General features: G+C 47.3%; 4 protein-coding genes across 5 annotated transcripts in view; 1 reads left to right on the top strand and 3 right to left on the bottom strand.

Moving 5' to 3' along the window:
- Window positions 1–781: 781 nt before the first annotated feature.
- LOC128297322 (organic cation transporter protein) lies at window positions 782–5,759 on the top strand. The gene is made up of 6 exons (XM_053032947.1): window positions 782–990; window positions 3,663–3,824; window positions 3,951–4,408; window positions 4,483–4,651; window positions 4,722–5,011; window positions 5,078–5,759. The coding sequence occupies exons 1-6, from the start codon at window positions 782–784 to the stop codon at window positions 5,638–5,640; spliced, it is 1,851 nt and encodes a 616-aa protein (XP_052888907.1). The 3' UTR covers window positions 5,641–5,759.
- LOC128297323 (tryptase gamma-like) lies at window positions 5,722–7,685 on the bottom strand. Its single transcript, XM_053032948.1, has 4 exons — window positions 7,114–7,685; window positions 6,367–6,480; window positions 5,995–6,301; window positions 5,722–5,912 (listed from the first exon to the last, which is right to left on the bottom strand). The coding sequence occupies exons 1-4, from the start codon at window positions 7,338–7,340 to the stop codon at window positions 5,739–5,741; spliced, it is 822 nt and encodes a 273-aa protein (XP_052888908.1). The 5' UTR covers window positions 7,341–7,685; the 3' UTR covers window positions 5,722–5,738.
- Window positions 7,686–7,827: 142 nt separating this feature from the next.
- On the bottom strand, window positions 7,828–10,685 carry LOC128297321 (uncharacterized). The gene is made up of 6 exons (XM_053032946.1): window positions 10,510–10,685; window positions 10,317–10,422; window positions 9,861–10,135; window positions 8,625–9,765; window positions 8,170–8,542; window positions 7,828–8,066 (listed from the first exon to the last, which is right to left on the bottom strand). Exons 1-6 carry the CDS (start codon window positions 10,650–10,652, stop codon window positions 7,933–7,935), a joined length of 2,172 nt encoding a protein of 723 aa, XP_052888906.1. The 5' UTR covers window positions 10,653–10,685; the 3' UTR covers window positions 7,828–7,932.
- Window positions 10,686–13,718: 3,033 nt separating this feature from the next.
- The window catches only part of LOC128309953 (M-phase inducer phosphatase-like), a 107,957-nt gene continuing 96,718 nt past the window's right edge, over window positions 13,719–24,957 (bottom strand). The window contains exons 1-3 of one of the 2 annotated variants that reach the window (XM_053046470.1): window positions 20,567–20,694; window positions 15,792–17,372; window positions 13,719–15,693 (exon numbers count right to left, since the gene is read on the bottom strand). In XM_053046470.1, the coding sequence (XP_052902430.1) occupies window positions 15,384–15,693; window positions 15,792–17,372; window positions 20,567–20,613 (1,938 nt within the window). In that variant the 5' untranslated portion in view covers window positions 20,614–20,694 and the 3' untranslated portion in view covers window positions 13,719–15,383. Of the gene's footprint in view, window positions 15,694–15,791; window positions 17,373–20,566; window positions 20,695–24,957 lie in introns of those variants that run through there. The other variant, XM_053046469.1, reaches the window with a different exon arrangement.

Genomic DNA, 24,957 nt, shown 5'->3' with positions numbered 1-24,957 from the left:
CGCACACGCATATTCACCGGCAGGGAAAGTATTCAATTGAAAGACACAATCAATAGATAATTTCGGGCAAGTGTGTGGGCCTTTCTTAGCGTAGATTGGTACACAAAAGAGGCAGTGGTTCACCATTTGAAGTGGTGCCGTTCCTGTGTCCGGATGTGGGATTCAATTCAAACCAACTACGGCTGTTGGTACACGATCGACGCGGACATAGAAGTTGAGATTGGATTGAAAACATCGCCATACTCCGTTAGCAGCGCTTCTTGATGCGCATTCAAACTGCAACCGTGCGACCTCGGAACCCGTCTGTGATTCGCTTTATGCTCGCTATGCTTTTGCCCTGCATGCGCTATGCTGGCGCTCTCCCAACTTCCGTCCCTATTTATCTCTTTCTCTCTCTCTCTCTCGCGGGCGCAATGTACACTCGTGAGGGGTTTTGTAGCAAATGTTGCGCATTCGCTCTCATACGGCAAGCGTTGGTTCGCCAGGCAAGTAGCAACACAAAACAGCTGCGACCGATAACGAAACACATACGGCGTAGGTTTTGGCCAGCGATTTGGCGCGCTTTGTGTTGCGGTGTTGTGATACCGTGTGTGTGTGTGCGAATAGTCCGGTCCGGTTCGTTTCCTTCGCAATGAAAGAACCGAAGTGTGGTTTAGTTTAAAATTTAATCGATTCCAAGAGAGCAAGTGTGGGAAAGGGAAACTTTTTGAAATTCAAATGATTGTGGCCGTTGCTGGTTTACGGTGAAAAGCAAGAACGAATTCACACGTCGCGTTACACCATGGGCCAGGAAGAGCAGGAACTCGGCGACGTCGATATGGAGCAGCAATGCAAGGACGTCGACGAGCCACATCAGCAACAGGGTGATGAATCTCCCACCCAGCTGAAGAGTGGTACAGCTAAACTAACAGTTCCGTCCACCACCGGGGACCTTAAACAAACCATTCTCGATGGGCTGGAGAAAAAGGGTGATCGTGGTCTGTGGCTGTGGTAAGTGCGACGAGCTGGCGAAGGCGATCGAGTGTGTGTGTGTGTCTGTGTGCATATTGCTAGCGAGGAAGCTGTTCCGATACAACCGAAACCGTGACCCGGTTCCCTAATTACGCGCGTGTCCTAAACAATACATTGGCGAAGCTAAACGGCACCCGGTTGCACCAGAGTTTGGCCATTGGGGAAATGGATAAAAATAAACTTACTTTCGTACCTCTCCCGCATAGCTATAGCAACGGCTCGCGTTCCTCTAGAATGCAGCAAGAAAACACACACCCCACTGAGCCGGACGCATTTCTCTTTCTCACGTACCGATCGATCGATAAAATCCCGGCACGGGGGAAAGTGGGAAAAAAGATGCGTAAAAATAAATTTTCTCTGGCGAAGGTCACACTGTTACCGCTCCCGAACGGGAGGCACACGCAGCACAAACACGTTCTCGACGCAGCAACCGAACACGTGCGTGGCTGACGGTTCGAAATACGGCGTAGTGACGACGACAACAACCTGGCGTGTGTGGAATGCGCCCGAGCGCTGGCTTTGTTGTTTGGGAAGTGCTGGCGTGAGCTTTCCTGCACCGCTGTGGGAAGGGGAAAAGGGTTCCAGTTCTACATTTACTTTCTCTTTGCTTCTGTCCATTTTCCAGTTCATATGGGTTCACGTTTGAGTGATGAGGGATGATGGAGGACGCTTATTAAGCTCAAGCTTACCGCCACTGAATGGCTTCCGAGCGTCTTGTTGGGTCATCAATAGCAGATTAAGCTCATCTAATCGGAGTACTCAGTAACAATCATCGGTAACTAGCTGGGCTAGCAAAAGGGCACGCTATTTACAAGACATTCCAACGGAGTTCTAGATTGCTTAGCATTCCTAGCGAGACAGAAGAAGCCTTTACAGTTATTAATGGTTTAAAGCCAACAACTTTCAAGTGCGCTCCTTTTAGAACGTCTCAGTTCCGTACGCTGGACGTGTAATCTCTACCGAAGGTGATATGCAAAGCTGCTCTGAGGGAAGAAACGAATCAAATTTAATACTCACACCCCAAACAACCACATCTCCAGGAGGTGGTCTTCCTATCGGTTGAGGTCATCTTGTCGTCGTCCCCGCTGGACGGAATATATGGAAGATTTGAGGGACATGACCCTCGCACAGAATCGCAACAGGCAAACGCAGGAAAACGTGCGCTAATAGAATAAATTACGCTCCAACCGTTCCGGGGCGGGGTAATTATCATCGGCCCAGCAAAGAAAGGAAACTACGTTACAAGTACACCGGCACCAACCAACGGTTGTCGTGAAAAAAGGCACGAAGAATTCATAAACATTCGCAGGTTTAACAACTGACCTTTGGCTTCACCGGCCACACATCCTATCGCGATGGTCCAGTGCGCGCGTGTAATCGGGTCGAACGGTGTATGTATTTGCAGCTGTTAAGCCAAAGACAGCGGTGTCCCGTGGTCTTATCACGGATGCCGTACCGGGTGGCGCGCCACTTCTTCTCCCCCCCCTCCCAGGAGACGCTCCATCAGGCGGAGAAGTTCGCTCTCAGTTCATCTCGATCGAAACTGACACTTGAAAGCACCTTTTTAAAAAAGCACAATGGACTTTTGGCCTGGGGCGACGGATTGATAGAGAAGCCCTACGCTACTTGTGTCTGCCACTCAAACCGCCTATCTTTGCACCGCCGCCACCATGCACAAGAAGCAAACGGAACCTCTTTATGATGGGCCGTATGAGTGTGCATATTGTTATCAATTTAGACGACATCGTCGAGGGACAGAATTTAAATAGAAAGGCAACGGAATGTCGGAAAATGGATTTGCGTTTGATTGCTGGTTGAAGAGTGCGGCAATCTAACTTGTCGCAACCGGGCGGCTTATCATGTGCGCGCACACACGTCGGGGAGAGATGCGCCATTGGTACAGCCACAGAATCGCTTCCTGCAGATAGTGATACACTACACCGACCATCATCTGCCCGATTCCGGTACCATCCGTTTTCGCGTGATGAGAACTTGAATTTTGTGTTGTTTTTTTTCATTTATTAATTAATGTCACCGTAACGTATCGTAACGTGTGTTGCATGCCTGCGCGCGATGACTGCGATCATCGCCCCAAGGGCACGTGCGTGCTGGAACGATCTACACCTGCGGGCACGATTTTGCCAAGGTTGGTAACTTTTTATATCGGAACACACGCAGCAACGGGCACACATTACCATAGCTGTATAGCAAAACAGAATGCAATGTCCGATATCCGGTGGAACGTTTCATTAAATGCTACCGAAACTGTCGTCCAGAGAATTAGCGTCCAGCACAACGAGAGCGTGGAGGGAGGAAGCAGGTTTGCATTGAATGAGTTTTTTTTATGGTCGCAACAGCGATCAACATACTCATGACGCTTTATCGACGATCGGATGTTACTTTTGGCAAACAAGATTTACTATAAATACTAATGTAAATAGCAATAGATAAGCACCGATTTGCCGCCCTTGGCAATACCTTATCAATCAAGCTCAGTAAGCTGACCGTACCAATGTGTACAATCTGATTAAAATTTGTGTGCAATAGAAATAATGTTATCTTATCACCTTCGCGGCTAAGTATTATGCAAGCAATATCTCAACGTAGATCTTTACGCACCACTGATCATTCATTCACGTACCGTTTTTCAGGGCATTATTCATCCTGTGCCTGACGCCCAACATACTCAACGGATTTCACGTGTCGTCGTACGTGTTTCTTGGCCAGTTGCCGAAAAACTACTACTGCATGGTACCCGAGCTGGTGCAGGCTGGCTGGAGTCACGAGGAAATACGCAACATCACATCACCAACGTAGGGCCTGGTTGTTTCTCCTAACCCTTTAGAGCTTCCAACCATGCTGTTTTGATCCGACTAACCGAGACGTTGTATCTGTTGTACTTCTCCGTTCCCCCACCCCAAAAAAAACATCCCACACAGTGGCAGCACCAGGAACGGTACCTGTACGATCTACACCTGGAACTATGGGCAGCTGAGCGAGCTAAACTACAACGATGCCCTCAGTTACACCCAGTCCCATCCGCCACCGGCCGAAGTTGACTGTCTCGCAACGGGGCGAACCGGTGCCGGGTGGCACATGTACTACGACCAACCGGACGGTGTATCGATCGTGCCGGAGTGGGATCTGCTGTGCGAGCGGACTGCCCTGCGCTCCACGGTACAGGTGGCACTGTCGATTGGCAAGTTTGTCGGTGCCTCCACCTTCGGTGTCATCTCCGACAAGTACGGGCGCAAGACGAGCTTCTCCATTGCGGCAACACTGTACATCGTGGCCGGACTGCTAACGACCTTCTCGCCGTTCTACGCACTGCTGCTGCTCGGTCGCATCGGGCTGGGTGCATCGGCTTCGGGTGTGTTTTATCCAGCATTCGCACTACGTAAGTAATGCCAACCGTGTGGCGGCAGGGGTTGCTTCTCTTAAGCTCTTATGCGCGCTTATCTCACCTTGCAGTAACGGAAAACATTGGCAAACGACACCGGTCCTGGATGAGCATTGCGTTCAACTTTTCCTATCCGCTCGGTATGCTCTGTCTAGCGCTGGCCGCTTACCTCATTCAACCATGGCGAGATCTTTCCCTCGCTCTGACCGTACCATCCTTTCTGCTCGTGATACACCTCTAGTGAGTAGTTTCTAGGTAACGTTGCTTAAATTCAATTTAACCTAAAAAACCATCCACATCTTCCGTGCAGCTTCCTCGTGGAGTCACCGCGATGGTTGCTGAGCAAAGGTCGCGAGCGGAAAGCGTACCGGATGGTGTTTGGACACAGTGCCCCACAGGAGCTGGTCGACAGTGCGACGGTGGCGGAGAAAAATCAGGGCGCGGATGGTGATTCTGACCGAGCAGCCGTACCATTCGGTACAAAGCTAAAGCAATCGTTCAGCGAGTTTACAAAGCTTTACGGCACACCGGTCCTATGCCGCCGAGCGCTTATTTGTCACTTCACGTGGTGCATCACCTCGCTGTGCTACTACGTTACAGGTAGGAACACACAATTTCGTTTATCAAATCGCGTATAATTTTATCGCGCTCTGTCCCACTCTGTAGCTCTCAATGCGGACAACTTTGCGGCCAATCGAAACGTGTACGTTGCCACCACCGGTTCGGTGGACATCGTAGCCTACATACTCTCGATGATCGTGCTGGCGTACTTCGGGCGGCGCAGTTCATCGTTTTGCTTTTTCCTGTACGCGGGCATTTGTCTGCTGGTTGTGCTTGGCATCCCGCAGGGCAACACAACGCTGCTGGTAACGCTTGCCATGCTCGGTCGGGTTGGTATTACCGCGGTGTACGCGATCGTAACACTGCACACGGCCGAACTCTTCCCAACCGAGATACGCAACACGGCGCTCGGCATCTGCTCGACCATGGCGCACGTTGGATCGATCGCTGCACCGTACATTACGGATCTGCTCGGTCGGCTTGCCTGGTGGATACCGACCACGATATGTGGCTGCTCGGTGCTGTTGGCCGGTGCGCTCACACTGCTGCACCCGGAAACGCGCGATGCCGCACTGAAGGATCATGCCCAGCAGGAACAGCACGATCTTCATGCGGTCGACGAAGAAGAGATGCACGAAAAGGGTGAAAAATCATTAACGGGTAACTAAAGCGGGGTGGTGAACAGTGGTGAACCTTCACCGTGCGACAACTAGACAGAGACTAAAACGTTTCGATTTAAGCGGTATAGATAGGAAGTAGTTTACTTTTAAGCTAAACCAATGATGGTACCGATCGGATAGTGGCGCAGATAGTAACCGACGTCCGTGTAAACGCCGGGCGTTCCCGGTGCACCGCAACCCACACCGTACGAGATGATGCCACGCAACACAAACTGGCTGGAAAATCGTTCCCGGCACACGTATCCTCCACCGGAATCACCCTACGGAGGGGGAAAGAGAAACGTCGTGTGACCGTTTTAAATCAAGCTGACGCACCGTACGGATGATGCAACTCGTACTCACCTTACACGCATCGGACCGCCCGATGGCACAAAACATTCCAGAGTCGGGTGGCGGTGCCACGACAGCACCCATCATTCCAATGCAACTGTCCAGATCGAGTGCCAACACTGTGCCATAGTGGAGCGTTTTGCTGATCGGCCCATCGTACGAATCGGACCCATAGCCGAAGATGTAACACTGCTCACCGTTAACGGCCCTGCGATAGCTGTCATCCGGCAGGCGTAAAGGTGCCTGTGGATCGGATTGAAGATTACGGGCGATCGGTAAATTTGCACGCAGCACCGCAATGTCACCCACCATCGTTACACTGCAATGAAGCAAGGAAATTAGTACATACAGGGCAAACACAATCGTCCGTAACCGTTTACTTACGGATTGTAGCTGCGCAAAATGTGTGTTTCGACGATTGGGAAACGATCGGCGCTAATGTCGTTCAGATCGCGGCCACCTATCTGTGCGAAGATTTGTGTAAGATTGCCCTTTTTTCTACAAGCGAGGAATTAAAGTACGATATTAGTTTAGTATTCTATTCGAGGGAATCTTGCAAGAGTTGGCATTGAATGATTTTCATTCCCAAATTGGGTACGAATTGGATGATGCAAAATGGAAGAATAATCTAAACAGTTTTGTAATTCTTGTTGCGTAATTAGTCGTACATATGAGCTAAGGCGTTAGTTATTTAACAATATGATCAATTAACATCTTCTTTGTTTGAATATCTTTTTTTATGCCTGCCGTTACCGAAGTAATCAATTTTAATGGAATTTTATCCAACGAAGTCACAACACCACAGGACGATATCACAATAACAGTAGCAATGCAAAAAAGGAATGCATTGTACAGTCACCCCTCTCACGATCCTCAGTATGTGCGTACTTTGCGGGAGATTCATATGAATGATTCTTTTCATAAGATTCATTAAACACAACGCTAGTTGTAATGCAAAATTAGATGTGCTTTTAGTGAGCATTATATCGACGTGCGGAACGGATTATTTGACATTTTCCATAAAGAGTTTTTTTTTGTTAAAACATAGAGTGATGGACTAAACTCGTTGTAACAAGAGCGTTAATTGTACTTCACGTCACCGATGGTTTCACTACCATGCACAATACTTACAGCGAAATAATGCAGTGTGCCGCGGTTAGTATCCAACCTTCTCCCAGATGCGTGCCACCACAGAAGTGTGTCCTCTGTGCATCAGCAAGCTGCAGCGATACGGCGAACGGAAACGTCAGCTTCGTACCACGATCGGATTCACTTTTTACAATAGCACCGATGGGTCGCAACGTTACTAAGCTTGCTAACAGCAACGAAAGTGGCCACATCACCCATGATGCCATCATATAACCGTCACGTCCCTCTACTACACACTAAAGCGGTTAAATTCTTTGCACAAAACCAAAAGGACACATACCCGCACTAGATTTCACTGCGTTTCGCAGGTTCATGAACCGAACGGTACTTTATTAATAAGGCATTTGTAACCAAGCGCTTGGGATCGACGCGTTGGGAATGGTTCAAAACCTCACGCGAACGGCTGTGTCAATAGTATCAGCATCATGGAGCCTATAAAACATGCGCATTCGCTTCGGAAGCATTACGGTTTACGTCAGTACTACTGCTTGCCCGGTGTTTTTCATATATATATACGTTGGGTGAAATTTCACGCACGCATCGACAATCGGTCTACTAACATACGCTACGTTGGGCTTTATAAAAGCTTAATTGCTATTGCTCTTATGAATATGAGAAAGGTAATTGCAGCAAAGAAAGGTTTAAAATTCCAACTAAGAGAAAAGCAAAAGTGATGTAAAGAAAAGATAATGGTGCTTAAGAGTAAATAAAATTGACAAAGTATTATTTAAAAACGAACATTGCGAAAACATTCATGGTTAAGATATGCAATATCATGGAAATTATCTGTTTGGTTTCATTCTATTCAACAAAGGAATGGATCTTCAAACGCGTTCCCTCGCCGTCACTATCCAACTGCATGGTGGCTTTCACCGTTCTGCCCAGGAACTGTTCATTTTTACCAACCGCTTCTGAACTTCCCAGTGCATCCGGATCTAGAAAAGAGGGGGTAGGGGACGGTACAAGAAGATTACACGTTATAAACCAAACCGTTTTGCGTAGACGTTGTGCCACACCACAACCACATTATACACTCACTGTCAACGAAACATTCAGAGACATAAACTCTGCGTGTCAAACCGGCAGGATATCGGCGCAATTTGGGGTGTTTGTCCGTGGCCCGGATGATACCAAGATCAAGCAGATAGTACATCACCTCTACGTCGTTTGAAGCGACCATTGCGCGGCACCAGACTTCATCAAATTGTATCAAAAATGCTTCATTTTCAATTTTCGGCTGGTACGGGTTTGGGTCCTTATTGCCGTATTCATTACAATCGCTGATCACCTTGCTAAATGCCGCATTATCGGAGTTCAGTATAACCGAAATCTGGTTGGAAATGTTCAGTTCGGACGCGTCCACTATCGTCAACAGAATCTCTTTGTTCATCGGCAAGTCGTGCTCTTCGAACTAAAATTGATCATTTTAAATACCGCAATAATTAATTAAAGTCCGCAATAACTTAATAACCAATAATAACGCAATTGCTTACATCCTCTGCTGTAACCGGAGCGTATGAAGCTGGGTCCACTATTGCGGGAGCTTCTTTCACAATCGGCTTCTCCATCTTTTGTTCATTTTCGGCGATGCCAAGTATCTTAGTGCTCAGATGGTACAGTTCCTGCACATGACGCAAACCGATCGTTTTGACATGCTTGTTATCGCTCACCTTGATTAGCTCGAACTCGTCCAATTCTAACAACTCGGACAAATACTTTCTCACGGCCGGGGAGAACTTTGGTACACCGTCGATCATGACGCCGTGCGTATAGCACATACCGTACTGTATCTCTTTGTTCGGAATCTCCTTCATTTCCTTCCACTCGACTGTCTGGGTGTTACCAAAGTCGGGGAAAAACACGCTCACCCGTGTCCCTTCGATCGACTTTACCACAGCACGGTAATAATCACCATCGAACGGTCCGAACGCTACGTCACCGACATTCGGCGCTGCCTGAAGCATCTGCTTCACATTGCGCGCACATTCGATAGAGCGTTTGACAAAGTCCAGGTAACGGTTGGATTGACCATTCGCTTCCTGACCGCTTCGGTACACGTACAACATGCTGTCTGTAACGTACGCGATTTTCACATATTCGCCCTCCCGTGGAAATGGACTGTATTCAATCTCACGTTTTGGAGCTGCTACCTTCTGTTGTATGCGTTTGACCAGCTTGGAAGATTGCTTCGTAATGATGCCTTCGATCGTGGAAGCTGATGTTTCCCCTTTTTCAGATGCGTCCTTTCCAGCTGCTGCTGGTTTCTCCAACCCCCCTTCCTGTTCCTGATGCCGTTTCAAGGATAAATTCTTCAGCACGTTTGTAGGTACGGTACACACCGGTGTTGTCTTGGAAGGTGATGCTTCCACTAGCTTCTGGTGCTGTTCAGATTTTGAGTTAGTCGGTGGATGATTGTTGGACGTCTGTTTATGGTTTGACCCACTTTCTTTCCTTCCTGTCGGTTGGTTGACTCGTTTGCTTCCTGTCGGTTGATTCTGCTTCCGATCAGCCTGTACGGGTCCGATATTAATGGTGTTGTTGAGATTTCCGTACGGTGGCATCATTTGAGGGTTAGGGTACCCCATCGATTGTGTTTCATTGCATGAAAATCCACTTTGCGTCCGCACCAACCGCCTGTGAAGAATGGTCAAATATAGTTTATTAGCATTTTTCATAGCAAATGGCTTTCAGGAAACGTTTTCGGGAAAAGGTACTTTCTTCTTACTTACGGTAGGCATTGGACGATGTGCGCTGGCCAATCGTTTCTTTGACAAATTTCCCCGCAATAGTAAGTCCCACATACGAAACATTGATATGCGGCACCACCCTTGTGGCAAGTGGAGCACATATTAAACAATCCCATCATCAGCGGCATCGGTTCGGACATTTGCTGACCATTTCCCATCCAGTTGTGTTGTTGTGGTTGTTGTGTGGGTCCCTTGTGTTGATGATTGGTATATCTAGAAGTGGTTGATCCCGCACATGAGACCATATCATCCGCATCCTGTGGTGACATTGTAAAAGTACAATGTATTAAAATCGATTCAAAATTACGCTCCATCTCTGTTTTGCTCATCATGTACGACGGCCAGTTTTAACGAATGATTTGGCCAGTTGCCATGATTACATTGATTCCCGCTCCCGTATCTATAAGAACACATCGAACACTAACTCTCAAGCATTACCGTATTAACAGTCGTTCTCTTTGGGCGTATGTCCCATGTCTCCAATGATTCCACACGAACCACATTCTCGTTCTTTGCAAGGGCAGTCCGTGCACGTTGGGCGTCCCTGCGAAAAAAATGCACACGAGATTTAATGAATGGACTGCATTACTCACTTCTCGTCATCTCCAACAAAGGTCCGGGCGCAGCTTACTTCACAGTCTTGTACTTTATAAACACTTCATTGGGCTTCTTAGCGTCGATAAACAGCTGAAATAGAAACCCTAAACGCTTGGCCTCCGAACGAACATCCCATGATTCGTCGCGAATTATCAGCTTGAAGAAAGAATCGCCCATTGTCGTACTGAGATGATGAAATTTCACCGCAAATTCCAAGCCGCCGGTGACGTGAGGACTTGATGGTTGTAACGTCACCCGAATAATCCGCATTCACGATTTCGGCACAATGACAGTTACATTGCGAAGCAGTTGGTCGAACACAAAGTGGGACAACAAGAACGAAGAAAAAAATACAAATCATGTTCAAATTGTAATTATATCTTCTATCATATTTATATTAACGGCCAGGTCGTATCGAGGTATTTTTAACACGAAGCCAGGCATTATCAACCCTTGCTACGGGGGATTGGTTCGGATGGGATTTTCTGTCAATCCTGTCGTGTGAAAACCGGCACCGGCGAATTCAAGATACGCGAACCTCAAAATTTTGACAGTTTTTGTAATTTTGTATATGGAATTGAAAATTTTATATGTTACATTTTAATATTAGAAACATTAATATTGAAAAAAACATTTCTCTAATTGTCAAATTATTATTGTGTCTCATAACGTGAAAAGAAGAGATCTATCCCTGAATATTGAATATAAACGATATTGTAAAGGGAATTCGAGTGACGCCATTTTCTCTGGCACGCATTGTTCGCGTAACTCGGAACAAGATTTTACTTAATAATCTCAAATAATAGAAAAACTGTTAAATTACCCACAAATAAATATTTTTTTTTACTTGGCAATGACAACTACAGCAACGATCACATGGCAAACGTTCGTGAAGGGAAGTGAAAGTAACAAAGGGATGTAAGCTTGCATTAATGCACTGTCTTCTGTGCGGTTTGCAGTTTATCTACCACAGGGTGTTTGGAAGAACGGTATCGACGAGTCGTTGCGAAAGGGCAGTGGCTGGATCCACAACTACCATGTGCCGCAGAATAAAGTGACCTATTTCATTAAGATGCCCGATAATACGCATCCCTTTTCTCAACTCAACCACGAATCCGTAGATCAAACTATTTATTCTATCAAATAAACTTTTATTAAACACACAAAAGCACTGTCCACAAAATACTTCATATAAACACGTAAGTACGTAAAAGTGTTTAGAAGGAAGCGTCGCCACCAGCAGATGCTGATCGCACCTCATAATTGCATGCGGTTATGTACTGAGTATATAGTTTGCATGAACATACCGACGAGCTGAGCTGTGCCGGTGCCCGATGGACGTGGACACCGCTCAACATACGACTATAAGGATAAAAAACAGCGGAATAGATGTTAATATTAAATGTCTTCTCTCTACTAGCCCACGAACAAAAGGGTCAGGTATCGCTGTCCGAGCGCTACTCGAGAAATCGTTCGAACCGTAGTTTCAGATGCTGTTGTTTACCTCATAGTCTGCCGGTGTCGAGAGTAATGGTGGATCAATCTGCGCACAAGGATCCGCCATGTTTGTACATGATATATCGATAACCCTTGCTCACGTTATCATGCGCTGTGATGCCATTGATCGATTAAAGATCTTCTACTATTGGCTATTAGTTACACATACTATCAAACAAGGGCCCTCTCGGGAGAGCGATCGATAGAGTAAATAGCTCAGCTACTGTGGTGAGAATCTTCCGTCTCGTTTCATCCATCCAGTTCGTACAGTGCGTCTCATAACTGTGCAGAAGTTCAGTTTTTTAATTATTAGCAGTAGGAAATGTGCAGTGCCACTATTTCCGAAGACATTATGTATTGTTTATTGTTCGGTTATTTTCCAACATTCATATCTCTTGTCGTCATGGGTTTAGAAGGATGCCATACATCAATATTTTCCATCAATATTCCACATTGTTATTTCCATAAAAATAAACTTGTGCTCAGTTATGATACGCACTGTACTGATTGGACGAACGGAAAGAGATGAAAGATCAGTTGACGGATCAAGCGCTATGATCACTAGAGGGAAGGGTACAGCTATATGAAATGATACCACGTGGTACGGAAATTTGTGCTACCTCTTCATTGATCATGCTCTCTTGGTGTCGGAAACCAAAAATTCCATCGTTTCTGAAGCATTTTCGGTCGATTCCGACGGAGCATTTTGTTCCTACCGAGCGCACCGAAATCGAACACGCTTTTGAAGTTAGCTTGAAAGTTTCAAGCGCGATTGAACAGGAGAGACTTCAACGAGCGGAAATGGCATCAGACAACGAACTTTATTTTCATGTTTTTGTCTTTTTACGAAAATAATTAATTAAATCCAATTCATTTTCAATGGAAGTGAAATTGAAAAAATACACACAAATAAAACAATACAAATCTTGTTTAGTTTTAATTAAGATGTTTGCAGGTTTTTATTTTCATTTAGCGACTACAGTCGGTTGTTCTTGTTGTTGTTTTCTCTTCTGCCGCTTCTGCTTTCTATAACGCTTACTATTACTGCTTCGTTTCATTCGCTTGTTCTGTTTCAGCCAATGGTGGGGTCAAATTTCGCCAGGGGCCTTCGAGGCCCCCTATAGCATAAGGAGAGGGGGCCTATGTATACACCTTTTACTACTACACAAATTTTTTGGAGCCCCCAACACGGCGAGGTCCTAGGCGACCACCTACTCCGCCTCCTACTGTTTGATCCGCCGCTGGTGGAAATTGTGGAGGTTCATGCGAAAACTGGTCGAAACGTGATTCCTTTATGAACGTGAAGAAGCGATTCACAACTTGCATGTTGATTGCTGATCTTATTTCGCATTAATACAGAAAATCCAACGAACAAAAACCAATGAGCCATTGCAAGGACGTACTTCAATCTCCACTGGAAAAAGGAACATTCGTCGAATAAAATTACATATCTGGTAGGATCAGCCAGGGTTTATTTGCTTCAAGCTGCCAAACCCCCGAAGCCAGCAGGTGTGCTTAAACAGCGTACTGTACGAAGTGGAAAATTCACTATACACATGGTCATGCATTGTCTAAAGGGAAACATACAATATCTGCAATACGTTACATCAATGTAGAATACAGAAAGCTAGTCTTGCTGGTGAGTAATAAAACTACAGTCAAACAAAAACAAAACGCTCATTTTAATATTCAACTCCACTGCAGAACGGTGCAGCATTATAAATATTTTATTAAGTGAATAGGTATATTCAATCTAGTCTCAATCCATGTTGGTTCAGTTCTATTTTCAGTCCGCCGAAGAATAGATAGATACATCTGCTCCTTCTATTTACAACAGTGAAATCTTGCACAGTAACGAAGCTGTGCAATCGTAGGTCAGTCTATATTGATAAACACGGGAACCAGTACGGGAAGGAACCCGGTACACACATTTCACACTCGTTGCCCTTCCGACAAACAAAAAATCGTTCAGTTTTTATGCTCTCTCTTCTTATGCGATTTGATTGTATTTTTAACTCATTATAATTTTGCATACTTTAAACTTACACGCTAATAAGGGTATTTTGCTATCGTTGATTGTTGCACATTTTACTGTCACATCGCATTCCTCCGTAGCGCGCTTATAGTAAAGTTATCTACGCGTTTTTTTACAATTTGGTTACAAGATCTAACTATCTAAAAATTTGCACTCTTCGTGTTTTCTTGTGTGAATTGGGAGGATGGATAGAGAGGGATTCAGCAGCCAGCCAGAACCACCACGATTCACCGGTTAATGGATCTTCCCGACTAAGTCAATTTAACGCATTGAACGTCGACTGGTCTATTTTGAGGTGTTGAACTGTGTTGATTCGCAAACTAGCGCATACTTGCTTCCTCCGTACCCAGATTATCTGTCTTGGACAGTCTGTGACGTTTGTACAGAAAAGCCTTCCCGCTCCCTAGTGGAAAACGCTCATGTTCAGAAATCGAAGCTTGAATCCATCTGTTTATCGGTGCTGCTGTTTATCACTTGCAATCGCATCCACGTTTTCGATTTTACCTAATTTGCACTTGTCTTTGCTTTTTCGTGCTCATTCTACCACGTTTCTTTTGTTACCCCAATCGTTTATGCTAACTCTTCTCCGTATCTTCTACAACTGTACGCTGGTGCAACATTTATCATTAGTCCACTGAGACGCAATTTGTCTGAAATAGTTCATAAAATAATCCCCTATCGCTATACCTCGCTTCTTCGATTGATTGAAACTGAGATTTGTAGTGCACACCCGCAGCTGAGCACGCGCTGCCAAACCTTTCGGGTATTTCTTTTTTTCTTCGTTTTGTTATGAAAAGAATACTTGAAAAGATAAGCCATTCTAAATCACAGATAATAAATCATGAATAACAATTAAACAAAAAAAAAGGAAAAGAACGTAAACTATGAAAAATAAAACGTGACATCAAAAAAGCAAAACAGAACTGTAAGCGCGACGCGCTAATCAAGTTCAGTCCAGTATTATTAGCCGGTATGGTTTCCATTTTTATAACAGCAGAACAATCAAATTACTATTGCCTATGGGTGCGTTCGAAAAAATTTAGTTAATTGTAGCTAATTGACAAAAAATTGTTATGGTTTTTTTTTCTTTACAGTCAGTTGGTCGAATGAAACTTTTCCAAATATATGCACAAAATGTCTCTACAATGGTCGAATGTTCTGCTTTCTATATGAAACAAAAAACAAAACTAAACTAAGATAAACGTAAGTATAAAAATAGAATAACAAAAAAAACATTTCATAACGTATATACATGGCGAGCGTTGATGAGGGGATGGTCAGGAAGATTGTGAGACACCAACCAACATGGGATAACACATACAGAACAGCTCAGTAGCAACGTACGGGAGGGGGTGTGGGGGTTCTCATTTCGACAGTTACAGCACCAATCTAGACCGTGACTTTGTTAGACGGTTTGGACCACCGGCGAGCGGACCGGCCGTGGCACTGGCCTTAACTGTACCGGTGCCGTCACCATTCCAGCTGCGCGATTTGGCCCGGAAATGGCGGTACGCTTCGCCAAACTCCGGATCCAGCATCGGTCGGTAAGCAATCGGATCGCAAAGATCGGCATGTGCCTTGAAAAACTCCTTGTAGCCACCGTGCAGCAGGTACATCTCCGGATAGTGCAGTGCGGGGTAACTGTCGGCGTTAAGGATACGATCGTGATTGCGCAAGAAGCGTGATCTGTAATGGAACGAAAAGGCACAACGTCAGACCACCGTGTGTATGTGATTTGGTTTACATCAGCAACCAACAATGAAACGGCCCATCCGGATACTTACAATTTGGGTCCACGTTCGGACGAGAACTCGCAATGAAACACAATGATGTGGCGACGCATCGCAGCACCATCCTGGCCGCTGGTAACCTTTGGCGTTTCCGTCTTCGACTTGATCAGCTCATCGACGATCTGCTCCTGGGTGTACAGATTCTTGGCACCCCGGATGTGACCACCCTCGAACTCGTACGGATACCGGCAGTCAATGATTTTCACGCTGGCGATCTTATCGTTATAATCACCCCGTACCAGCCGCGCCATTGTATCACCCGAGATCGACTTCAGATCCCGATGCTGTCCTTCCATCAGTGGCAGCACGTACGATTTGCTAAAATCCCCAATCAGATCCGGTTCGGACGATGATCGCGATAGCGCGCTCATGATCTGCGCATCGTTCATGGAGATTGACTTCTGGTAGACGGTTTTCTTCGGTACCGCCGCCAGCACGGTCGTACGTGCCGGACTGTCTAGCGCGTTTACGGCCGGTACCGTCACTGTCGCTAGTGCCATCACGTCCATCTGGGTTTTGCTGCGTTTGCTCTGTATCGGGCTAACGCCCGGTGGTTCGGGTCGCTTAAAGCAGCGCGTTACCTCCGCCGTAGCAACGGACGCCGTTCTGGACGAGTACGGCGTTAGATTGCAGTTCTCCTGATCCTCGATAGCGATCATACGACGCGCGTAACGCTCCGGTGTCTTCAGCTGGGCGATAACGTGCTGCTGCTGTTGCTGCACGTTCACGTTGTTGTTCGTATTTTCCGTGAGACTCAAACACCGCCGCACGAACGGACGTTTCTGCTGTTCCGGTGTCGTTGCCGTGCGCGTCGTCTTGATCGTACCGCAGATGAGCGAGCTCAGTCCGCTTGGTTGCTGCGACTGGTGGCAGGATTGCAACTTGTCCTCAATGTCCTCATCGTCCATCGCTTCCATATCGAACAGCTCCATGTCGTCCATCGATTCCATCGAGCCGGACGATAGGCTGCTGTGCAGTAGCAACCGACCACGCGTACTCGCGGGCGATCCGGAACAGTGCCGCAATAGGGACGCCGTAGACGACTGGTTGAAATGGAACATGGAGTGCGTTTTCGTGGCAGCCATCACGGTGCCGGTACTACCGCTAGTGCTGTGCAGCGAGTTCATCAGCGCATCGTTCAGCACACTCGCCCCATACCCGGAGTCCATCGAGTTTGGATCGTGATCGTCCAGCGGGCGGCGCGGCCGATAACCGAACCCGCCCGGTACGGCCGTCAGCTTACCAGCAACGATCGGACCGGTGCCATTTTTGTTCACGATCGGTATCGTCACATGTTTGCTGGGGGTGTTGTTCTCCGACGGTAGCAGCTCGCCATCTTCCGGACAGAGCGAGCACGGACTGCAGGGCCGTGGACTCTGCTGCGGGCTGTGACTCTGGTAGAACGATAGCTCCTCCATCGACACGTTTTCCTTGCCGGGTGATGCCAACAGTTTGCAGCTATCGTCGTAGATCATGCGCGTGGGCACGCCATGCTGCCGGAACTGGAGACTGCGCTGACGCTGTTCCGCCCGTCTGCTTGCTGGCGAACGTCCGACGGAGTTTATCGTGACGCGTCTGTGGAGCACAAAAAAAAATGGGAAAAAGTTTAAGCAAAAAGCCTTAAGATCGACTACTTGTAACTACATTAGTTTGTGACAGTAACCGGAACCACCGGTCATGGGATTTTTACCCTCGGTGGGTTCGCTAATTATAACTCCCAGCAGAAGGTAATACACGTCCGTACACATCCGCTCAAGGATAACCCCATGTGTCTGCGCGCGCTCTTTTTTGCTATCCTTTTTTTTTATTCCTCCCCCCGAATACGAACGTCGGGTTCAGTACCCCAAAGTCATAACAAACTGTGCATTCTTTGCTGTGGTGTTTGGGTGTGTGTGTGTGTGCTCGAACATCGTCTAGGGCAAGGATCCCGTATCCACGCATACACGTACCCTTGGTCTGTGTGCGTGTGTGTCCCAAGTACCCCTTCGGCAGGGTGCAATGGCGGTAATAATATCAGCAATGGCTATAAACAGCAGGCTCAGTACGGCCCGTCCGTGTGAGAAGGTCACATCTGGCGCCGCTTAACCAGCACCAGCGAGAACAGAACAAGGGACCCGCTGTCGCTTCTCACCAAAGCCCGTACGCTCTATCCCTGTTTGGCCTGCCCGTACGATCGATCGATGCATTTCGCTTCGCCGCATACGAACGCGACAGTGATCGGCCTAAGGGAACCCGTGCGTAGTGTGGCAACGCGGCACTGATGATAACGTGCGTATGTATTGCGCTCGCATAAGCCCGTGCGGGCAAATGTCGTCGCTCGTCTCCAGCTAGCAATGGTGGCGCCCGCGGACAGTGGAGGTGGTGGTGAAAGAAGAAAAAGCCAAACCCGGCGCAAAGGGCAACATACGAACCGAAAATAGAAACAACCATCCCAACCATAAACTGGGACAAACCTAACGATCCTAAAGGGAAGCGTGCACGTGTGTATATGTGTGGACGCAATTGGAATCGGCTATGCTCTCTTCTCCCCTGCATAGCACGATGCAGCATAAAAAAAAGCAAGATCTTGCAAGATCTTCGAGTCGCACACCACCACAACCACGCACGATCGCTTGAATGTGTGTACGTTTAGTTCCTTGACTTTTGGCTTGCAGTTTAATGCATTTCTTGCTTCCATTCATTCGCCACACCCGGTCACAATGTACAACCGGACAACGGGTGCATTGCCGGGATGGCACCTGGATCCAAGCGAATACGCGGCGCACGGGTGGTGTTGTGCGCGCAGAAAGGACAGCAATAAAAAAAAAGATGATTGACCGAAGAACTACAAGGTGAAAAAAAAAATATATACACACGCATACACGCAGACACGGCTCATTGTCTGGACAATTGCGTTGGCAGAGCACAAGCGGTCGCCCAGCGCTAAAGAAACTGACCTATCTCAAGGGGGAGAAGCGCGTCCAAGACAAATACAGCCAATATGAGCTCAACAGTGTCCGCCAACTTTTGCCACGGGCGTCCAACAACAAGAATAGAGAAGCACATGGAGTTGTGGTGGTACCGGGTGGCACGTGGAGATCAAAAACTCCACGGCCGAACCACGATGATCCCGATGATTTCTGGTCTATTCATTGCATTCGGACAAACGTTTTGCGTGGTTGAATCAGCCGGCCAGCCGGCTGGGAGAGTTAACGGAACTCCATTGCCCAAATCTGGGCAAACCACAACAAACCCCTCAAAACCCCACCCTTTGTCGTCTGGCCCGTTGTTCTGGCGGCCCTGTTTCGTCTATCGTTGTTTCACGAGCCAGCGCAACCAAATGCGCGAATGAAGCACAAAGGAAGAAAGAGCGTAAACGAAAAGAACCGATTCACACACCGAGCCCCACAACAACCGGTAAAACTCATCGTAAATACACACATTTTGCCATTCCACCACCCAACCCAACACACCCAAGTTCGCTGTCTAACCGCGGAACGCGCACGGCCAAGCTTTCACATGAATGGCACGAAAATGCGCGAAATGAAAGTGAGTTTTTCGCGATTTTACTATCCACCGTGGTTCTCGCGCTCGGCCCATGGGAGGCGGATTACCGTGGTGGAAGGCTCACCCACCTTCGTGCCGTGTTGCGTGGAAAACGGTTTAACTGAAGTGCGCTGAATGATGAAGATCGTCGAGCACACGTGAAGATCACTTGGAAGGTAGTTTTTTTTGTGTTTGCTTTTCCGTTAATTAGACTTCCTACCATGACGTAGCACTGCGATCAGGTGGAGGTCGTGAGGAGTTCCGTTCCCTCCCGGGCAGCTTTTAGAACGAGTTCAAAATTATTCCACATTACACGTGCGTCAGTGACCTCCTCTCACTCACATCGCACGAAGTCTCCCGCGCACTGCCCTAAGGATCAGGGCTGGGGATTCCGGTCGATCGCCTCCCTTGTCCCGTGTGTCTTGCTGCCATGGGGCAATGTACTTGTCGGCGCGATCGCCATACTACCGCAAGGTACCGTGCGTAAACCGTAACTTCCACGTTTTTCTCCCCTGGTTATATTTTTTAGACTACATTTTCTGTATGTGTGCCCATCACATTAAGTCGTTTCCCTTGGTTGCACACGACACGGATACGCGCGACCCAAAAGGGGGAAGGGGGGGGTGATACGATTTCTCATACGAATGTGTTTTTAAGTTTTGCCGAACCTGAAAATACCACCCGAGAATGGCGTCCTGGTAGGGCAAAAACCCATATCCCGGTCCGAGACTCTACAGAGACCACACCACGTTTTTTTTCCGCTCTTCCTGCAACGTTGAGCACCACTTGAGAACGAAAGGGGAGAATCGGTAGGCTCCCATCAGTTAGACGACCTGCAACTGGGTTCGTTGGAACGCCAACAGTAGGGAATTCATGCTCTTCCGGTACACTCGCACCCTCCCCAAATAGCCCTTTTCTTGGACGTCCATTAAGGAAGTCCACAACCCCTGCCACATCGTGTGAGGTGAACCGAGCGCAAGGAAACACCCTCAACAATAGCGAGTGCAGGGAGAGAGCTTAGAGCTGACATTTTTCTTCGTTTACGGAAATCAGCCAAACATTTCCAATTCGAACGACCTCGAACAACCATTCGCCGGTGACGAGAATGTGAGCGTTTCTCGCCCTACGTTGTCTTTACGAAACGTTTCAGCGCGACAATTGAAGATTGAAGATTTTTCCCTTGTTTTTTTTTTTTGTTGGTGGCACCACCGATCAGTAACCAACAGGATGGGGACGACCCTTACCTTGTATGCTGAACAATTTCGTGCACCTCGCTCTCGTCGAAAAACATGATGAAGGCGGTGGTGTGTGGATGGTTTCAGCTGTGTCAGATGTATGAAATGTATTGCGCCGACTGCTGCGTAAACCACCAGATTGCTGCTGGCACGAAATGTTTCTCTTCACACAAACAAAAAAAAAACCGTACACAAAGCACAACTACATGTGCGCACTAGATTAGATTAAAGCACTGCGTGATCTTCAGACGCTTATTCGCTCGTACGATCGCTAGCTGCTCAAGATGCTGAAGAATTCATTTTTACGATACATCGATTTTTTGTTGTCGCTCTTTGTACGATCGTCCAATATCACACCAAGGATCCAGAGGACATGCACAAAACACAAACACACACACAACTACGGAAAATACACAAACACATACACATGCACACCACAAACCGCACGTACAAATAGTTGTTTCCGCTTGAAGCCGATGCTACCGAAGCATGATTTGGCTTGATTGAATGTTTTTTTTTTGGGCCTCTTCGTTTGTCACAGAACTCGCCGATACACGCGATCACGCTTCAACTGACGATCATCGGGAAGGATGCAACGATAGTCCTTGGCGTGTGTGACGGCTGTGAGTGGGCTGGTAAATGGTTATCGCCTGATCTTAAGCTGCAGTGCGCGACGTAAGATCGTTTGAACATTGCACGGTACCCCAAGAAGTCCCAACAGCTCAACTATCTCGGTGTTTGTTCTAAGATGCTCTAACGTTTGCGTTCCTTGGCCGGGGAGCTACTGCCTGGTTCGAGGCTCTGAACACGAGTGACAGCCTGTTTCGCCGAGCCGGGATGAGGTTGCTGCCGACAGGCTCGGTGCGCACCGAGTTCTGCCTAGTCCTTTTTCACTCTCCTTCACACGTACGCTCTCGCGTACGCACGCGTGCACGATCCTCTCTTCCGTTCTCTTTTCATCACGTTTTATGCTGCGTGTATGCGTTCATGCTAGCAAGAATCCAGCAACATACGATACCAAGCGTACCGTGGGGTAAAGGAGACAGCGACATGCCGAGCGTGGACGAACTAGAACGGAACGGTCGAAAAGAGAGAAGAACCGTCCATCGGGCGCGGACGCACTGCGCTGGAAACGGACGTGAGCATGCGACGTCAGTTGGCGCCGGTAGTGTGAGCGAACCGGCACTTGCGTATTTGCGGGTGTGCAAAACGGGAAAAAGGACCTCCGATATGTGTCCGAGGGCGCGCGCACACTGTCGAGTCTTTGCATTGGCACACACCAGTGTACGAATGGGAGCACTACCCCGGGGTTCTTCTACACCACGGTGCATTCTAGTGGGGGGCATGCATTTTACTGTGCTGCGCTTGTGTGTGAGCTGCAGTGTAAACAATGCGAGAGAGGAAGATGCTGCGCGGCCCTGCACGAGAAAGGGCACACGAACGCCATGCGTTAGTGTTGGAGGAAGAGATCCCATACACCAGCAAAGTCTCTACGGTCAACACACATACAAGATCTCGACAGCATCCATGCTGCACACGCAGCAATGCAGTGCTGGAAACATTGATCTTGACACATACTGGCAGCGAAACATCAAGAAACACTTCGTTCCCAATTAGATTGGAAATAAAATGAAACCATTCACTTGTCACACCTAAATTCCTTCCAACGAATTACTCAACGTTGGACATAATCTCAGCAAGAATCGCAACCTCAGACGAAATCTGAAATAACCGATAGGACGTCCAGATTCTAACATCATGAAGGGTAAATGATCGATGAGGCATATTTCGTTGATCCGTGTTCCGGCCATCACCACCGGAACTAACAGCGCGAGCCGCGCCTTTAAATAGACGATCAACCGCACAGTATTGGTGTGTGATGAACTCTTCGGAATTAGGGACAATCAAAACAAATTTAGCTACGGCCAGCGTGCACGCATTGATAACTCTTGACGGCTCCGTACAGTCATCCACTTCTTCCCCAGTCCAGCCGTCGTTAAACCCTACCACATCTGAAGCTTGACGCATTTGTTGAGCGGAAATTTTGATTAGAAGTGCTGTGCTGGGGTCATGCTTAGCATCGGGTGCAGCGTACGATGCGATCCGATCCCGGGGGAGGCTCTATGGTGGAAGGTGGATGGTGAGGGCCATATTTCCCTTTTGCTTGTGAAGCTAATCAGACAACAAGAAAATGACGCTTGACCAACGGTTTCGATGGAGTCTGCCGATAGGGCGTTAGCGCTCTGCAACATTCAACGCGAGTGGCCAATGTTCAGTACGAGAGCACTGTGATTCTACGTAAAAGTGAACTAGTGAAACTTAATCGCTTCAAAATAATGTACACAATTAGCCACACATTGTTGAAAGTGTTTGTTTTGAAACAGCAAATATCTCGTTTTGGTATGTTTTTATACTGCAAAAGGGTTCAATATTGTACGAGAACGTAATACTAAATATCGCTGATGATCGTGAAGTATACGGCAGACTGAAATAAACCTTCAAAACCCCAAATAACTTCAAAATGTATGTCTTTTTTCTCATCATTTACATTTTATGATGAGGTTTCTGTCCCAAAACGATTCTGGAAGCGCACGGGAACGTCAAAATTGAGCGCGAGAAGAAAACAATCTCCCCCCCTCCCCCTCCCTCCTCAGTATGCACCCCCCGCCCCCTCTTCTTTTTTTTCTCTTCGCCCAGTAGTGAACGTTGGAAGGACATAATGCTCCTTCTTTGCGTCTGATCGAACCGGCCAGGAACCTGTCTTCGAAGTTGTTCGGACAAAGACCAAAGAATCGAACCGGTTGAGGACGAGCAACATATATAAACATGAGCATAACAGAACGAAGAAGCACGGGCAAAGAAACTTTAAACGAAAAAAAAAAAAGATCACAGATTCCTTTTGTCTTCCTATTCCGGCCTTTTCGTCCCGCTCTCAGCTGACCCGAAAGGGAATCCACGGGAGAAAGAAGAAGTAAAAAATAAATCCCACTACAGCCCAACCGGTAGGGTTTTTAGAAGGAAGCGACCTTTACTGGTGTTGCGGGTGGCGACCCAGTAAGAATCCTAGCCCTAGCCCGATTTCTGACAGGATTTTTACAGCCCAGTGCGTTCGTCGGTCAGTTGGAATGCCTTCCAATGGTACCTGGTTGCGTTGGTGTTTGTCACATTACATTGTGTGCGCGATTCAAGCAATGAAGATGATAGAAAGCGCAACACAGCAACACAAAACTACATCACACTACACTTAAACCGGCGACAGTGTGTGTCATACAGGTGAAATACTAACGATAGGCGGTGTCACTGCCAAGGGCAAATGGTTTGGAATTTCCCTCGATTGTCCTTATAACTCACCACCTTCGATCTTCACGTGCAAACGTGCATGTCCATCAGCAAAATTGTTTCGCGGGGCAGTCGTCCATGACCGATGCCATCCCTTTTGAAATCGTAACAGCAATAAATACATTACCGAGATTACATTACCCGGCTAGGGTAGAATGCAAAAGATTTATAACATTCAACGATCGTAACCGCTTTTAGTAAAATATAAAAAAAGACTGTGATCTTCAAGTCTATTACAAGCATTATTAGCTATTATGACAATTTCCATTACATTATGTAATTCTTCCACATAACCAGCAAGTTGCACAACTCACATCCTTTGCAGAGCAGATCACCGATTTTGGTTTGATTTTTTGAAGGTCAAAATACTGCCAACTCGACGAATTCGCGGCCTGGAGATAGGTTAAAATACAGCCGCCACGTTCGTACGCGCACATCCATACCGCGATATCCGTTTGGCAGAGCGTAACCAGAATAATGCACGTACACAAAGCAAAGGCACACGAACGCACAACGAAACCTCTCCATTCGGGTGCGGTATTCCATCGTTTGCGCTCGTCGGTGATCGGCGGAATCGCGAAATGCGAATAAGTGCCCGCGTATAGTGCAAAGCAAAGAAATATCCTTCTTCCTTTCCGTCTTATCGCAACACCGGAGCTGACGCTCCGCGGCAGGTTCGCGTCTCGCACATAAAGTAACCCGCGGAACGGCAAGGAATATAGATCTTGTTTGTTGATTTTTTTTTCGGTGGTCAACTTTTTATTCCCTCCCTGATGCTCCCCGATGAATGCGTGCCGCTAGAGAAGCGAAACGAACTATTGTCGTACGAGGTAGAAGTTGGGTTTGGTAGCAGCCAGTGTTGGGCGCGAATCATGAAAGACACATTAGCAAGCTTTTCACCCCGTGTGCTGCTCGCTAGAGTGGTGATGTACGTATGTGCGCTGTCTGAGCGCACAGCTGAGCCATTGTATATTAGGCAAGCCAGGAAGTGAGCAAGTGGGGAAAGACCAGAATATGGCCAGGTTAGGATCGGTGTGTATGTGAGATATAGCTGCCACACG

Source organism: Anopheles moucheti, chromosome 2, assembly GCF_943734755.1.
Source record: "Anopheles moucheti chromosome 2, idAnoMoucSN_F20_07, whole genome shotgun sequence".
Taxonomy (NCBI): domain Eukaryota; kingdom Metazoa; phylum Arthropoda; class Insecta; order Diptera; family Culicidae; genus Anopheles; species Anopheles moucheti.
Note: the sequence above shows the minus strand (reverse complement) of the source record. Positions and strands in the feature narration are given on the sequence as shown.

Excerpts from the sequence above, each read along its gene's own strand:
- LOC128297321 (XM_053032946.1), bottom strand. The coding sequence starts at position 10,652 with ATGGGCGATTCTTTCTTCAAGCTGATAATTCGCGACGAATCATGGGAT. Across the intron at positions 10,423-10,509 it reads ATAAAGTACAAGACTGTGAA|GGACGCCCAACGTGCACGGA; the intron begins GTAAGCTGCGCC and ends TTTTTTTCGCAG. Across the intron at positions 8,067-8,169 it reads CTCTGAATGTTTCGTTGACA|ATCCGGATGCACTGGGAAGT; the intron begins GTGAGTGTATAA and ends CCTCTTTTCTAG.
- LOC128297323 (XM_053032948.1), bottom strand. The coding sequence starts at position 7,340 with ATGATGGCATCATGGGTGATGTGGCCACTTTCGTTGCTGTTAGCAAGC. Across the intron at positions 6,481-7,113 it reads GCACACTGCATTATTTCGCT|AAAAAAGGGCAATCTTACAC; the intron begins GTAAGTATTGTG and ends CCTCGCTTGTAG. Across the intron at positions 6,302-6,366 it reads ATTTTGCGCAGCTACAATCC|TGTAACGATGGTGGGTGACA; the intron begins GTAAGTAAACGG and ends GCTTCATTGCAG.
- LOC128297322 (XM_053032947.1), top strand. The coding sequence starts at position 782 with ATGGGCCAGGAAGAGCAGGAACTCGGCGACGTCGATATGGAGCAGCAA. Across the intron at positions 3,825-3,950 it reads CGCAACATCACATCACCAAC|TGGCAGCACCAGGAACGGTA; the intron begins GTAGGGCCTGGT and ends CATCCCACACAG. Across the intron at positions 5,012-5,077 it reads GCTGTGCTACTACGTTACAG|CTCTCAATGCGGACAACTTT; the intron begins GTAGGAACACAC and ends CCCACTCTGTAG.